We start from the raw sequence: 14,068 nt of genomic DNA on the forward strand, positions 1-14,068 counted from the left end.
AAAGCTTATAGCTTTTTACGCCTTATAAAAGCAGGGGCGCAATTTGCTATGGGGTGCGGGTGGCAATTGCCCATCCCAGACCTCAGTTTGCCCCCAAGATCCAAGTTTCCCCCTCCCCCAGCTTAAATTTAATTTCTTCAAAAATCTTGTCAAAACTAAGATAAGCCTAAATTATTGAAGCATCCACTTAAGTAGGTCAGTTTTCTTTAGTATATCTTTACCTTGATGGTACTATATGGGTCATTTTTCAGATTTTACTGTGATTTGCACTTAATTTGGGAAAATTGGTTCCAACTTTGCCCCTCCCCCAGGATTTTGACGAAATTACGCCACTGTATAAATGCCTTATTAATTCTGTACATTAGTTGTTCTGTGAGATGTTTCCTCACGTTGTTTTCGACTGAAATTAAGGAGCAACATTAAAACTTAAACGAACATAAATTATTACGTATACGAGGGGGGTCCTCCCTCACGTAATTTCAACTGAAATTACGCCACTCTATAAACGCCTTATTAATTCTGTACATTAGTTGTTCTGTGTGATGTTTCCTCACGTTGATTTCGACTGAAATTAAGGAGCAACATTAAAACTTAAACGAACATAAATTATTACGTATACGAGGGGGGTCCTCCCTCACGTAATTTCAACTGAAATTACGCCACTGTATAAACGCCTTATTAATTCTGTACATTAGTTGTTCTGTGTGATGTTTCCTCACGTTGATTTCAACTGAAATTAAGGAGCAACATTAAAACTTAAACGAACATAAATTATTACGTATACTAGGGGGGGTCCCCCCTCACGTAATTTCAACTGAAATTACAGCACTCTATAAATGCCTTATTAATTCTGTACATTAGTTGTTCTGTGAGATGTTTCCTCACGTTGTTTTCAACTGAAATTAAGGAGCAACATTAAAACTTAAACGAACATAAATTATTACGTATACGAAGGGGGGTCCCCCCTCACGTAATTTCAACTGAAATTACGCCACTCTATAACTGCCTTATTAATTCTGTACATTAGTTGTTCAGTGAGATGTTTCCTCACGTTGTTTTCAAATTAAATTAAGGAGCAACATTAAAACTTAAAACGAACATAACTTTTTACGTGTAAGAGGGGTGTCCTCCCTCCTCAACACCTCACTCTTTACGTTGACGGTTTGAATTTTGTCCCAATTCTTTAAAGACGGCTCCTGAAACACAAGGTTCGTTTAATTAGAACAATAAGAAGCTTTTTCAAAAGTACTAAAAAAACTTTAGCGTAAAGAGCGAGGTGTTGAGGTGGGGCAATCCCCCTCATATATTTAGTAATGTCAGTTCGTTTTGAGTATTAATGTCGCTCCTTACTTTCAGTTGAAAACACTTGTTTTTTTTTATTTAGTTCAGTTTCAAAAAGTCTGTCAGGCATTTGATAAAACAAATTCTGTATTTTAATTTTATCATAGGTCTTTGACAAAGAATAAAGTATTTATTGAAGAAATGACAATACATAAGTAAATCAATGCATAGTTAAAATACTATCTTAGAAGAGACACCAATGATCCTCTTCGTTGTCTGAGTTTCGGCCAAACATAGGTATAGGCAACATAGGCAAGGAGCTCCACCAAGAGTGTGATAAAAATAGTTACTAAAAGATAAAAAAGCATGATAGTGCAGATTCTCTTAACCAGACTCCGTGAGACTAAGTACTTGTTTCAAAAATGTGATATCAAATTAGCATAATTTTGATAGAAAAGCAGTAAATATCAGTTGACAAGACAGTGAAAAATGTAAGACTAAAAAGTGGCAGCACATATGAATCCACACGATCCCAAAACAATTTTTTTTTTGGAGGGGGTTGCTAAGACACAATTTAGCAAATTTAAATAATTCGGGATTCTCGCGATGAGGCCAAAAACTGGCCAAACCCCTTCCTGATGGTTTCTATTCTAATTTGTATTTACTTAATTATTTAACTTTTATATATATATATTATAAAGAGAAAGTGCTAAAGACAGTGAAAAATGTAAGACCTGATGGTTTCTATTCCTGATGGTTTCTATTCTAATTTGTATTTACTTAATTATTTTGCTTTTATATATATATCATAAAGAGAAAGTGCTAAAGACAGTGAAAAATATAAGACTAAAAAGTGGCAGCAATAAGAATCCACAAGATCCCAAAACAATCTTCTTTTTTTTGGAGGGGGATGCTAAGACACAATTTAGCACATTTAAATAATTCGGGATTCTCGCGATGAGGCCAAAAACTGGCCGAACCCCTTCCTGATGGTTTCTATTCTAATTTGCATTTACTTAATTATTTAAATTTTATATATATTTTATAAAGAGAAAGTGCTAAAGACAGTGAAAAATGTAAGACCTGATGGTTTCTATTCCTGATGGTTTCTATTCTAATTTGTATTTACTTAATTATTTTACTTTTACATATATTATAAAGAGAAAGTGCTAAAGACAGTGAAAAATATAAGACTAAAAAGTGGCAGCAATACGAATCCACAAGATCCCAAAACAATCTTTTTTTTTTTTTGGAGGGGGATGCTAAGACACAATTTAGCACATTTGAATAATTCGGGATTCTCGCGATGAGGCCAAAAACTGGCCGAACCCCTTCCTGATGGTTTCGATTCTAATTTGTATTTACTTAATTATTTAAATTTTATATATATTATAAAGAGAAAGTGCTAAAGACAGTGAAAAATGTAAGACTAAAAAGTGGCAGCAATACGAATCCACAAGATCCCAAAAGAATCTCTGTTTTTGGAGGGGGATGCTAAGACACAATTTAGCACATTTAAGTAATTCGGGATTCTCGCGATGAGGCCAAAAACTGGCCAAACCTCTTCCTGATGGTTTCTATTCTAATTTGTATTTACTTAATTATTTAAATTTTATATATATTATAAAGAGAAAGTGCTAAAGACAGTGAAAAATGTAAGACTAAAAAGTGGCAGCAATACGAATCCACAAGATCCCAAAACGATCTTTTTTTTTTGGAGGGGGATGCTAAGACACAATTTAGCACATTTAAATAATTCGGGATTCTCGAGATGAGGACAAAAACTGGTCGAACCCCTTCCTGATGGTTTCTATTCTAATTTGTATTCACTTAATTATTTAAATTTTATATATATTATAAAGAGAAAATGCTAAAGACAGTGAAAAATGTAAGACTAAAAAGTGGCGGCAATACGAATCCACAAGATCCCAAAACAATCTTTTTTTTTGGAAGGGGATGCTAAGACACAATTTAGCACATTTAAGTAATTCGGGATTCTCGCGATGAGGCCAAAAACTGGCCAAACCCCTTCCTGATGGTTTCTATTCTAATTTGTATTTACTTAATTATCTAAATTTTATATATATTATAAAGAGAACGTGCTAAAGACAGTGAATAATGTAAGACTAAAAAGTGGCAGCAATACGAATCCAGAAGATCCCAAAACAATCTTTTTTTTTGAAGGGGGATGCTAAGACACAATTTAGCACATTTAAGTAATTCGGGATTCTCGCGATGAGGCCAAAAACTGGCCAAACCCCTTCCTGATGGTTTCTATTCTAATTTGTATTTACTTAATTATTTAAATTTTATATATATTATAAAGAGAAAGTGCTAAAGACAGTGAAAAATGTAAGACTAAAAAGTGGCAGCAATACGAATCCACAAGATCCCAAAACAATCTTTTTTTTTTTGGAGGGGGATGCTAAGACACAATTTAGCACATTTAAATAATTCGGGATTCTCGCGATGAGGCCAAAAACTGGCCGAACCCCTTCCTGATGGTTTCTATTCTAATTTGTATTTACTTAATTATTTAAATTTTATATATATTATAAAGAGAAAGTGCTAAAGACAGTGAAAAATGTAAGACTAAAAAGTGGCAGCAATACGAATCCACAAGATCCCAAAACGATCTTTTTTTTTTGGAGGGGGATGCTAAGACACAATTTAGCACATTTAAATAATTCGGGATTCTCGGGATGAGGCCAAAATCTGGCCGAACCCCTTCCTGATGGTTTCTATTCTAATTTGTATTTACTTAATTATTTAAATTTTATATATATTATAAAGAGAAAGTGCTAAAGACAGTGAAAAATGTAAGACTAAAAAATGGCAGCAATACGAATCCACAAGATCCTAAAACAATCTCGGTTTTTGGAGGGGGATGCTAAGACACAATTTAGCACATTTAAATAATTCGGGATTCTCGCGATGAGGCCAAAAACTGGCCAAACCCCTTCCTGATGGTTTCTATTCTAATTTGTATTTACTTAATTATTTAAATTTTATATATATTATAAAGAGAAAGTGCTAAAGACAGTGAAAAATGTAAGACTAAAAAGTGGCGGCAATACGAATCGACAAGATCCCAAAACAATCTTTTTTTTTGGAGGGGGATGCTAAGACACAATTTAGCACATTTAAGTAATTCGGGATTCTCGCGGTGAGGCCAAAAACTGGCCAAACCCCTTCCTGGTGGTTTCTATTCTAATTTGTATTTACTTAATTATTTAAGTTTTATATATACTATAAAGAGAACGTGCTAAAGACAGTGAAAAATGTAATACTAAAAAGTGGCAGCAATACGAATCCACAAGATCCCAAAACAATCTTTTTTTTTGGAGGGGGATGCTAAGTCACAATTTAGCACATTTAAATAATTCGGGATTCTCGCGATGAGGCCAAAAACTGGCCAAACCCCTTCCTGATGGTTTCTATTCTCATTTGTATTTACTTAATTATTTAACTTTTATATATATTATAAAGAGAAAGTGCTAAAGACAGTGAAAAATGTAAGACTAAAAAGTGGCAGCAATACGAATCCAAAAGATCCCAAAACAATCTTTTTTTATTGAAGGGGGATGGTAAGACAAAATTTAGCACATTTAAGTAATTCGGGATTCTCGGGATGAGGCCAAACACTGGCCAAACCCCTTCCTGATGGTTTCTATTCTAATTTGTATTTACTTAATTATTTAAATTTTATATATATTATAAATATGAAAGTGCTAAAAACAGTGAAAAATGTAAGACTAAAAAGTGGCAGCAATACGAATCCACAAGATCCCAAAACAATCTTTTTTTTGGAGGGGGATGCTAAGACACAATTTAGCACATTTAAGTAATTCGGGATTCTCGCGATGAGGCCAAAAACTGGCCAAACCCCTTCCTGATGGTTTCTATTCTAATTTGTATTTACTTAATTATTTAAATTTTATATATATTATAAAGAGAAAGTGCTAAAGACAGTGAAAAATATAAGACTAAAAAGTGGCAGCAATACGAATCCAAAAGATCCCAAAACAATCTTTTTTTTTGGAGGGGGATGCTAAGACACAATTTAGCTTATTTAAATAATTCGGGATTCTCGCGATGAGGCCAAAAACTGGCCAAAACCCTTCCTGATGGTTTCTATTCTAATTTGTATTTAATTAATTATTTTAATTTTATATATATTATAAAGAGAAAGTGCTAAAGACAGTGAAAAATGTAAGACTAAAAACTTGCAGCAATACGAATCCACAAAATCCCAAAACAATCTTTTTTTTGGAGGGGGATGCTAAGACACAATTTAGCACATTTAAATAATTCGAGATTCTCGTGATGAGGCCAAAAACTGGCCAAACCTCTTCCTGTTGGTTTCTATTCTAATTTGTATTTACTTAATTATTTAAATTTTATATGTATTATAAAGAGAACGTGCTAAAGACAGTGAAAAATGTAAGACTAAAAAGTGACAGCAATACGAATTCACAAGATCCCAAAACAATCTTTTTTTTGGAGGGGGATGCTAAGACACAATTTAGCATATTTAAATAATTCGGGATTCTCGTGATGAGGCCAAAAACTGGCCGAACTCCTTCCTGATGGTTTCTATTCTAATTTGTATTTACTTAATTATTTAAATTTTATATATATTATAAAGATAAAGTAAAGACAGTGAAAAATGTAAGACTAAAAAGTGACAGCAATACGAATCCACAAGATCCCAAAACAATCTTTTTTTTTGGAGGGGGATGCTATGACATAATTTAGCACATTTAAATAATTCGGGATTCTCACGATGAGGCCAAAAACTGGCCAAACCCCTTCTTGATGGTTTCTATTCTAATTTGTATTTACTTAATTATCTAAATTTTATATATATTATAAAGAGAACGTGCTAAAGACAGTGAAAAATGTAAGACTAAAAAGTGGCAGCAATACGAATCCACAAGATCCCAAAGCAATCTTTTTTTTTTTGGAGAGGGATGCTAAGACACAATTTAGCACATTTAAGTAATTCGGGATTCTCGCGACGAGGCCAAAAACTGGCCAAACCCCTTCCTGGTGGTTTCTATTCTAGTTTGTATTTACTTAATTATTTAAATTTTATATATATCATAAAGATAAAGTGCTAAAAACAGTGAAAAATTTAAAACTAAAAAGTGGCAGCAATACGAATCCACAAGATCCCAAAACAATCTTTTTTTTTGGAGGGGGATGCTAAGACACAATTTAGCACATTTAAGTAATTCGGGATTCTCGCGATGAGGCCAAAAACTGGCCAAACCCCTTCCTGGTGGTTTCTATTCTAGTTTGTATTTATTTAATTATTTAACTTTTATATATATTATAAAGAGAAAGTGCTAAAGACAGTGAAAAATGTAAGACTAAAAAGTGGCAGCAATACGAATCCACAAGATCCCAAAACAATCTTTTTTTTTGGAGGGGGATGCTAAGCCACAATTTATCACATTCAAATAATTCGGGATTCTCGCGATGAGGTCAAAAACTGGCCAAACCCTTCATGAAGGTATCTATTCTAATTTGTATTTACTTAATTATTTAACTTTTATATATATTATAAAGAAAAAGTTGCTAAAGACGGTGAAAAATGTAAGACTAAAAAGTGGCAGCAATACGAATCCACAAGATCCCAAAACAATCTTTTTTTTGGAGGGGGATGCTAAGACACAATTTAGCACATTTAAATAAATCGGGATTCTCGCCATGAGGCCAAAAACTGGCCAAACCCCTTCCTGATGGTTTCTATTCTAACTTGTATTTACTTAATTATTTAACTTTTATATATATTATAAAAAGAAAGTGCTAAAGACAGTGAAAAATTTAAGACTAAAAAGGGGCAGCAATATGAATCCACAAGATCCCAAAACAATCTTTTTTTTTTGGAGGGGGATGCTAAGACACAATTTAGCACATTTAAATAATTCGGGATTATCGCGATGAGGTCAAAAACTGGCCAAACCCCTTCCTGATAGTTTCTATTCTATTTTGTATTTACTTAATTATTTAACTTTTATATATATTATAAAGAGAAAGTGCTAAAGACAGTGAAAATTGTAAGACTAAAAAGTGGCAGCAATACGAATCCACAAGATCCCAAAACAATCTTTTTTTTGGAGGGGGATGCTAAGACACAATTTAGCACATTTAAATAATTCGTGATTCTCGCGATGAGGCCAAAAACTGGCCAAACCCCTTCCTGATGGTTTCTATTCTAATTTGTATTCATTTAATTATTTAACTTTTATATATATTAGAAAGAGAAAGTGCTAAAGACAGTGAAAAATGTAAGACTAAAAAGTGGCAGCAATATGAATCCACAAGATCCCAAAGCAATCTTTTTTTTTGGAGGGGGATGCTAAGACACAATTTAGCAAATTTAAATAATTTGAGATTCTCGCGATGATGCCAAAAACTGGCCAAACCCCTTCCTGATGGTTTCTGTTCTAATTTGTATTTACTTAATTATTTAACTTTTATATATATTATAAAGAGATAGTGCTAAAGACAGTGAAAAATGTAAGAAAAATGAAAAATGTGAATCCACAAGATCCCAAAACAATCTTTTTTTTTGGAGGGGGATGCTAAGACACAATTTAGCACATTTAAATAATTCGGGATTATCGCGATGAGGCCAAAAAATGGCCAAACCCCTTCATGAAGGTATCTATTCTAATTTGTATTTACTTAATTATTTAACTTTTATATCAGAGGCAACGCTGTAGCGTTGCCTATTGTAAAGGCCATACGGCTCCAATGTTTCATTATTTATTATTAATTTTTTCCCCAGAGGCACTTCATATGGAAGGGGTCGTCGTAGAAACTTCAAAGGGGGCTCATTCGATTTGAAATCGAGAGTTTTGGTGCCCTTTTTGATAATCGAAAATGATTGGAGGGTAACTAGCCCCCTCCCCCCCACGCCCACCATTTCCCCAAACCCATCAAATCAAAATTTTGAGATAGCCATTATGTTCAGCGTAGTTGATTTCCAGATATAAAATATATTTTTGAGGAGGACACTCCCCCACAACCCTCAGGGCCAGGGTTTAAAATTATGCACTGAGGGCATTTAAGGTTTTTATAGAAGGCGTTGTCGTAGAAACTTAAAAACAGGCTCAATCGATCGTAAATTAAAGGGCTAGTGCGCTTTTTAATAGTCGAAAGTGATTGGAGTGTAACTAGCCCCCTCCCCCTCCCCCAAGCCCATTATTCCCCCAAACACATCCAATCGAAATTTTGAGATAGCCATTTTGTTCAGCGTAGTTAATTTCCAGATAGAAAAAATATTTTGAGGAGGACACTCCCCCACAACCCTCAGGGCAAGGGTTTTAAGCTATGCCCTGGGGGCATTTAAGGTTTTCATAGAAGGCGTTGTCGTAGAAACTTCAAAACAGGCTCATTCGATTGGCAATTAAAGGGCTAGTGCCCTTTTTAATAGTCGAAAGTGATTGGAGTGCAACTAGCCCCCCTCTCACGCCCATCATTTCCCCAAACACATCCAATCAAAATTTTGAGATAGCCATTTTGTTCAGCGTAGTTGATTTCCAGATAGAAAATATATTTGTGAGGAGGGCACTTCCCCAAAGCCCTCAGGGCAAGGGTTTTAAGAAGGCGTTGTCGTAGAAACTTCAAAACATGCTCGTTCAATTGGAAATTCAAAGGGATGGTGCCCTTTTTAATAGTCGAAAGTGATTGGAGGGGAACTAGCCCCCCCACGCCCATCATTCCCCAAAAAAAAACCAAGCAAAATTTTGAGATAGCCATTTTGTTCAGCGTAGTTGATTTTCACATAGCAAAAATGTTTTTGATGAAGGAAAATCCTCCACAACCCTCAGGGCAAGGGTTTTAAGTTATGCCATGGGGGCATATAAGGTTTTTATAGAAGGCGCTGTCATAGAAACTTAAAAAAAGGTTCATTCGATTGGAAATTCAAAGGGATAGTGCCCTGTTTAATAGTCGAAAGTGATTGGAGGGCAACTAGCCCCCCCCACGCCCATCATTCCCCCAAACACATCACATCAACATGTGGAGATATCCATTTTGTTCAGCGTAGCTTATTTCTACATAGAAAATATGTTCTTAAGCAGGACACTCCCCCAGAGCCTTCAGGGCATGGGTAGTAAGTTACGCCCCGGGAGTATATAAGGTTTTTATAGAAGGCGTTGTCATAGAAACTTCAAAACATTCTCGTTCGATTGGAAATTCAAAGGGATAGTGCCCTTTTTAATAGTCGAAAGCGATTGGAGGGGAACTAGCCCCCCCCCCCCCCCCATCCTTCCCCCAAAAAAATCCAATCAAAATTTGAGATAGCCATTTTGTTCAGCGTATTTGATTTTCCCATAGAAAACATGTTTTTGAGGAGGAAAATCCCCCACAACCCTCAGGGCAAGGGTTTTAAGTTATGCCCTGGGGGCATATAAGGTTTTTATGGAAGGAGCTGTCATAGAAACTTCAAAAAGGCTCATTCGATTGGAAATTCAAAGGGATAGTGCCCTTTTTAATAGTTAAAAGTGATTGGAGGGCAACTAGCCCCCCCCACGCCCATCAATCCCCCAAACACATCAAATCAAAATTTTGAGATAGCCATTTTGTTCAGCGTAGTTGATTTCCAGATAGAAAATATGTTTTTGAGGAGGACAATCCCCCAAAACCTTCAGGTCAAGGGTTTTAAGTTATGCCCTGGGGGCAAACGCAAACTATTTCAAACTATCGTGTTTTAGAGTATTTAAATTATGTTTAAAGAAAACTATATTTGTTTAACTAAACATTTCTCGTTTTTTCATCTCAATCAAGTCAGACATTCTGAAATCGATATTAACGGTGAAAAGAACTATTTATAAGCTTTCCAACTGTGTTTTAAAAATTATTCTGAATAAAAAAAAATATGATTTTGGATTTTGCTCTTTAAATATGTGGTGAGTCCACAAAAAATAACACGAGCCAAATTCATTTTAAAAATCTGGTTTTCCATTTCAGTCTTACTAGTTCGAGTCAAACTTATACATTAAATAGTTTTTTCTCTTTATTCTTTTAATTTGTTTTCTCTTTAAATGTATTTGAATGTGGCGTCATTAAGGCAATAGTAATTATAAAGTGGCGTCTTTATAAACAGTTTTTCCATTATTTCTTTTCTCTTTAAATGCATTTGAATGTGGCGTCATTAAGACATTTTTTTTCAAAATTAAGCCTCTAATGTAAAGTCAGTCGAAGGGTCCGCCTTCTGCCCACGTCCCATCAAAATATTCTCACGCACCACTGGTAGGGCCTTCCCCCAAAGTTAAGAATCATGGGTATAAACAGTAGAAAAAGAATAAAAATAAATCGTATCTCGTATAAATCATGGTTTGAGGCATTTACGTATCAAATGTTTGCTCTAAAAATCGCTTTGTAGTTTGGAGTGAACGAAAACAACTACGAATAACAGAGAATGAATTAGAGAAAATGTATAAGATAGTGGAAAATACATTAATAATCTATTACGTATTATATTATTATCCTGATTTGAATTTCTAATTAAGTCAGACATTCTGAAATCGATATTAACGGTGAAAAGAACTATTTACCAGTTTTTTGACCGTGTATTTCAAAAATTATTCTATATAAATAAAAAAAGACCATCTTAGATTTTACTTTAAAGAAATATCTGTTCAGTCCACAAAAACTAACAAGAGGCGATGTCCCGGAAAATTCCACCTTGGGAAATCATCCCCATACTAAAAATTGAGCAGCCATCTGGAAATGCAGACATATAAAAAGAACGAAGAAAATTATATAATAGTGCAGCAGCTGCTATTATCGAGGAGGGGTGGTGGGTCATACCGTAGTAGAGGAGAGGGGTGCTATGTGCCTTAATAAAAGTACATAATGCCGAAATCATGGAAATCTCCACGAGATTTAAAATTATGTAAAATTAAATATCTTACAAACATAAAGATAACCGGTGCCAACATAAATAAATGAATAAATCTATATAGCTTTAATATTTTTTTTATTATTTTCCTCCCAGAGGTGCTTTATATGCAATGGTTATAAATACCATTTTGTTAAAAATAGTTGAAAGGTTAAGTAACGAAACTCTGGCGTCAACAAAACCCTCCAGGATTCAGGGGCTGGAAGAGTTTCTCGTATAAATTTCAGAGAGGGCTCACTTGTTTGGAAATTGAAAGTTCTAGTCCAGCTCTTAAGAGTCAAAAGTGATTGAAGGTCACATAACCCCCTCACACCCTTTTCTCCCACCCCTTCCTTTGAACTAATTCTGTTTACACCTGAACACCCAATGAGACTTAGAATGTTTTGGTATTAACACACACCTATTAGGCATCTGCTCTCCTCCCTAACAAGGAAAGAAACAGAGAGTGTAAGGCAGTGGCGGATTCAGGGGAGGGGCGAGGGGCGCCCCCCCGAACGTAGTCTAAAGTAATGAAATTTACTTAATTAACGCACGATTGCGTTAATTAAACTTGCTCCTAACGCAAGTTTATCGGATCAAGTTCCAAGTTTAGTAGATTTTTTTAATGGAATTCTTTGAAAAATTTTTGGGCCATAGGCTTGATTTTAATCCAAAATTGTTCTGTGCAGTTAAATAATAGCAATATGGTTTGCTGTATGCTTTGAAGTACTAAGAAGTCATCTTACTATAGAAAAAATTCCATTATTGAAAAGTCTGCTGTCCGTTTGAACGTGTTACTGACTGCATGTTCATAGACACTGAGAAAAACACTGATGATTACCAAAAAAAAGTCATTTACAAACAAAAGCATGTATAAACTGTAGGCCTATATACTGCTCTATTAAAACTACAATTTAATTGCTTTTACATATAATTATCCATCATGACCATATTTTGCCTTCAAATTTACACATTTATGTATAAATTCTGCTTATAATACATCTAATTAGTAGGTCTTTTTAACGAAGTTCTTTGAAAAATCTTTTGACCATAGCCTTGATTTTAGGCCAAAATTGTTCTGTGCAATTAAATAATAACAATATATTTCTTGATGAGTGAGTGTAGCTGGGTAAATGTCAGGTGACTTGGTTTTGTGGAAAGTAGTTATTAGTAGTAATAGTCAAGGCTGTCTTCATGAAAAGGATTGAAAGGTTTAAATTCCCCCAAGCGAAATGTTTGTCAAACTCGTAAAAACGTAATAAAAATGCATAAAAATACACTTTTGCTTAATTTTCCATTCTGCCTCTCCCCCCTAACCAAAAAAATTACCCCCCTCCACTGAACCAAAATCCATGATACGGCACTAGTAGTAGTAACAGTTTCAATTTCTAATTAAGACCGGTCATTTTTTTTTTATTATTAAGCCTAGTTACCCACTGTACATTTGAAATTAAGACCCGTTATCAGATTTCTTATTTTTACGAGGACTGACTGGAATGCCCAATATGTGCTTTCATATTTTACGTTTATACTATTCGACCGAAAAATAAAAAATGAAAAATACTGAAAATGATTAAAAAAAAAGAATACGGTGGTATTGAAAATAAATAAATGTTGTGTTATTGTTGCATAATTTACATTCAGAATTAATTGATGTAGATGTAGAGTAGACCTTTACAGCCCCTCCCACCCCTTCCTTTTAACTAATTCTTTATATGCCTAAACAGCAATGAGAGTTAGAATGTTTTGGTATTAACAAACACCTAGTTGGCATTTGCCCTCCTCCCTAAAAAAAGAATCAAAAGAACAAAAAAATCATATATAGCTTATGCTCTATACCGTGTGTCCTAATTTCTATTAATTTTACAGAGTTCACATATAAGTAAAAACAATAAATCAGATCCAAACTGGAAATAAAGCAAATTTTTGTCATTGAATCTCTCATTATTTCGTATTTAAAATGAAATTCTGGAATAAATACCAAAGATCGATTTATTGTTTTTACATTTAAATCGTTGTCCAATATACCGTAAATTATTCCAAAGAAATCAATAAGAACCAAAAATCAGGCTCTAACAAACTGAAGAAGAAATATTGACCATATTTAGTTTATTTATCATTAACACAAGTCTTTAAAATCCCCCTCCCCCAGAAGTTTTCCCCTAACCTTCGGAAAATTTCCCCAGCAAAATCGCCGACGTTAACATCTCTCAATTTTCCTTTCATTAAAACAGCCTACACCTAAAATACTCGCGAGAGTCAAGATGTATAAAATAGACCCCCCCCCTCCACCCCTTCCTTTGAATTAATTATGCTTATTCCTGAAAGTCAAATGAGAGTTAGAATGTTTTGGTATTAACACACACCAATTAGGAATCTGCTCTCCTACCTAACAAGGAAATAAACAGAAAGTGTAAGGCAGTGGCGGATCCAGAGAGGGGAGAGGGGGCGCCCCCCTTAACGTAGTCTAAAGTAATGTAATTTACTTAATTAATTCTAGATTGTGTTAGTAAAATTTGCTCCTAGCGAAGGTTAATCAGGTAACCCTCTTTTGTGCCCCCCCCCTAAAAAATCCTGGATCTGCCCCTGGTGTAAGGGCACTCTAACTTTTAATTTGCATTTCAGTAACCCCTGCTCCAAAGTTTCTGAGACTGCCTCTTCCACATAAAATGTCCCTAGATAAATTAACAATTTTTAATTCTTTGAACCCATATGGTTCTTTACTGAAGTAAGCTTATGGCCTAAATAGTCTATCAGCTATTTCAGCTTCTACTTTTCTTAGTATCTAATATTTTTGGAGGGGAATATGCTTGCGGGGGCATATTCCACGGCTGTAAAATTTCTGCTGGGAGGAATTTAACGCGGGGGAATTATCAGCAGGAAAGAAAA

At 34.6% G+C, this 14,068-nt stretch overlaps 1 protein-coding gene across 2 annotated transcripts in view; it reads right to left on the reverse strand.

Annotated features, from left to right (window-relative positions):
• Nucleotides 1-1,457: 1,457 nt before the first annotated feature.
• The window catches only part of LOC148940845 (5'-nucleotidase-like), a 143,751-nt gene continuing 131,140 nt past the window's right edge, over nucleotides 1,458-14,068 (reverse strand). For both annotated transcript variants that reach the window (XM_089104762.1, XM_089104761.1), the window contains one exon: nucleotides 1,458-1,630. In XM_089104762.1, coding sequence (XP_088960888.1) covers nucleotides 1,521-1,630 — 110 coding nt within the window. In that variant the 3' untranslated portion in view covers nucleotides 1,458-1,520. The remainder of the gene's footprint in view (nucleotides 1,631-14,068) is intronic.

This window comes from Artemia sp. Qi Xiang Cuo, chromosome 19 (genome assembly GCF_049724085.1).
Source record: "Artemia sp. Qi Xiang Cuo chromosome 19, ASM4972408v1, whole genome shotgun sequence".
NCBI lineage: Eukaryota > Metazoa > Arthropoda > Branchiopoda > Anostraca > Artemiidae > Artemia > Artemia sp. Qi Xiang Cuo.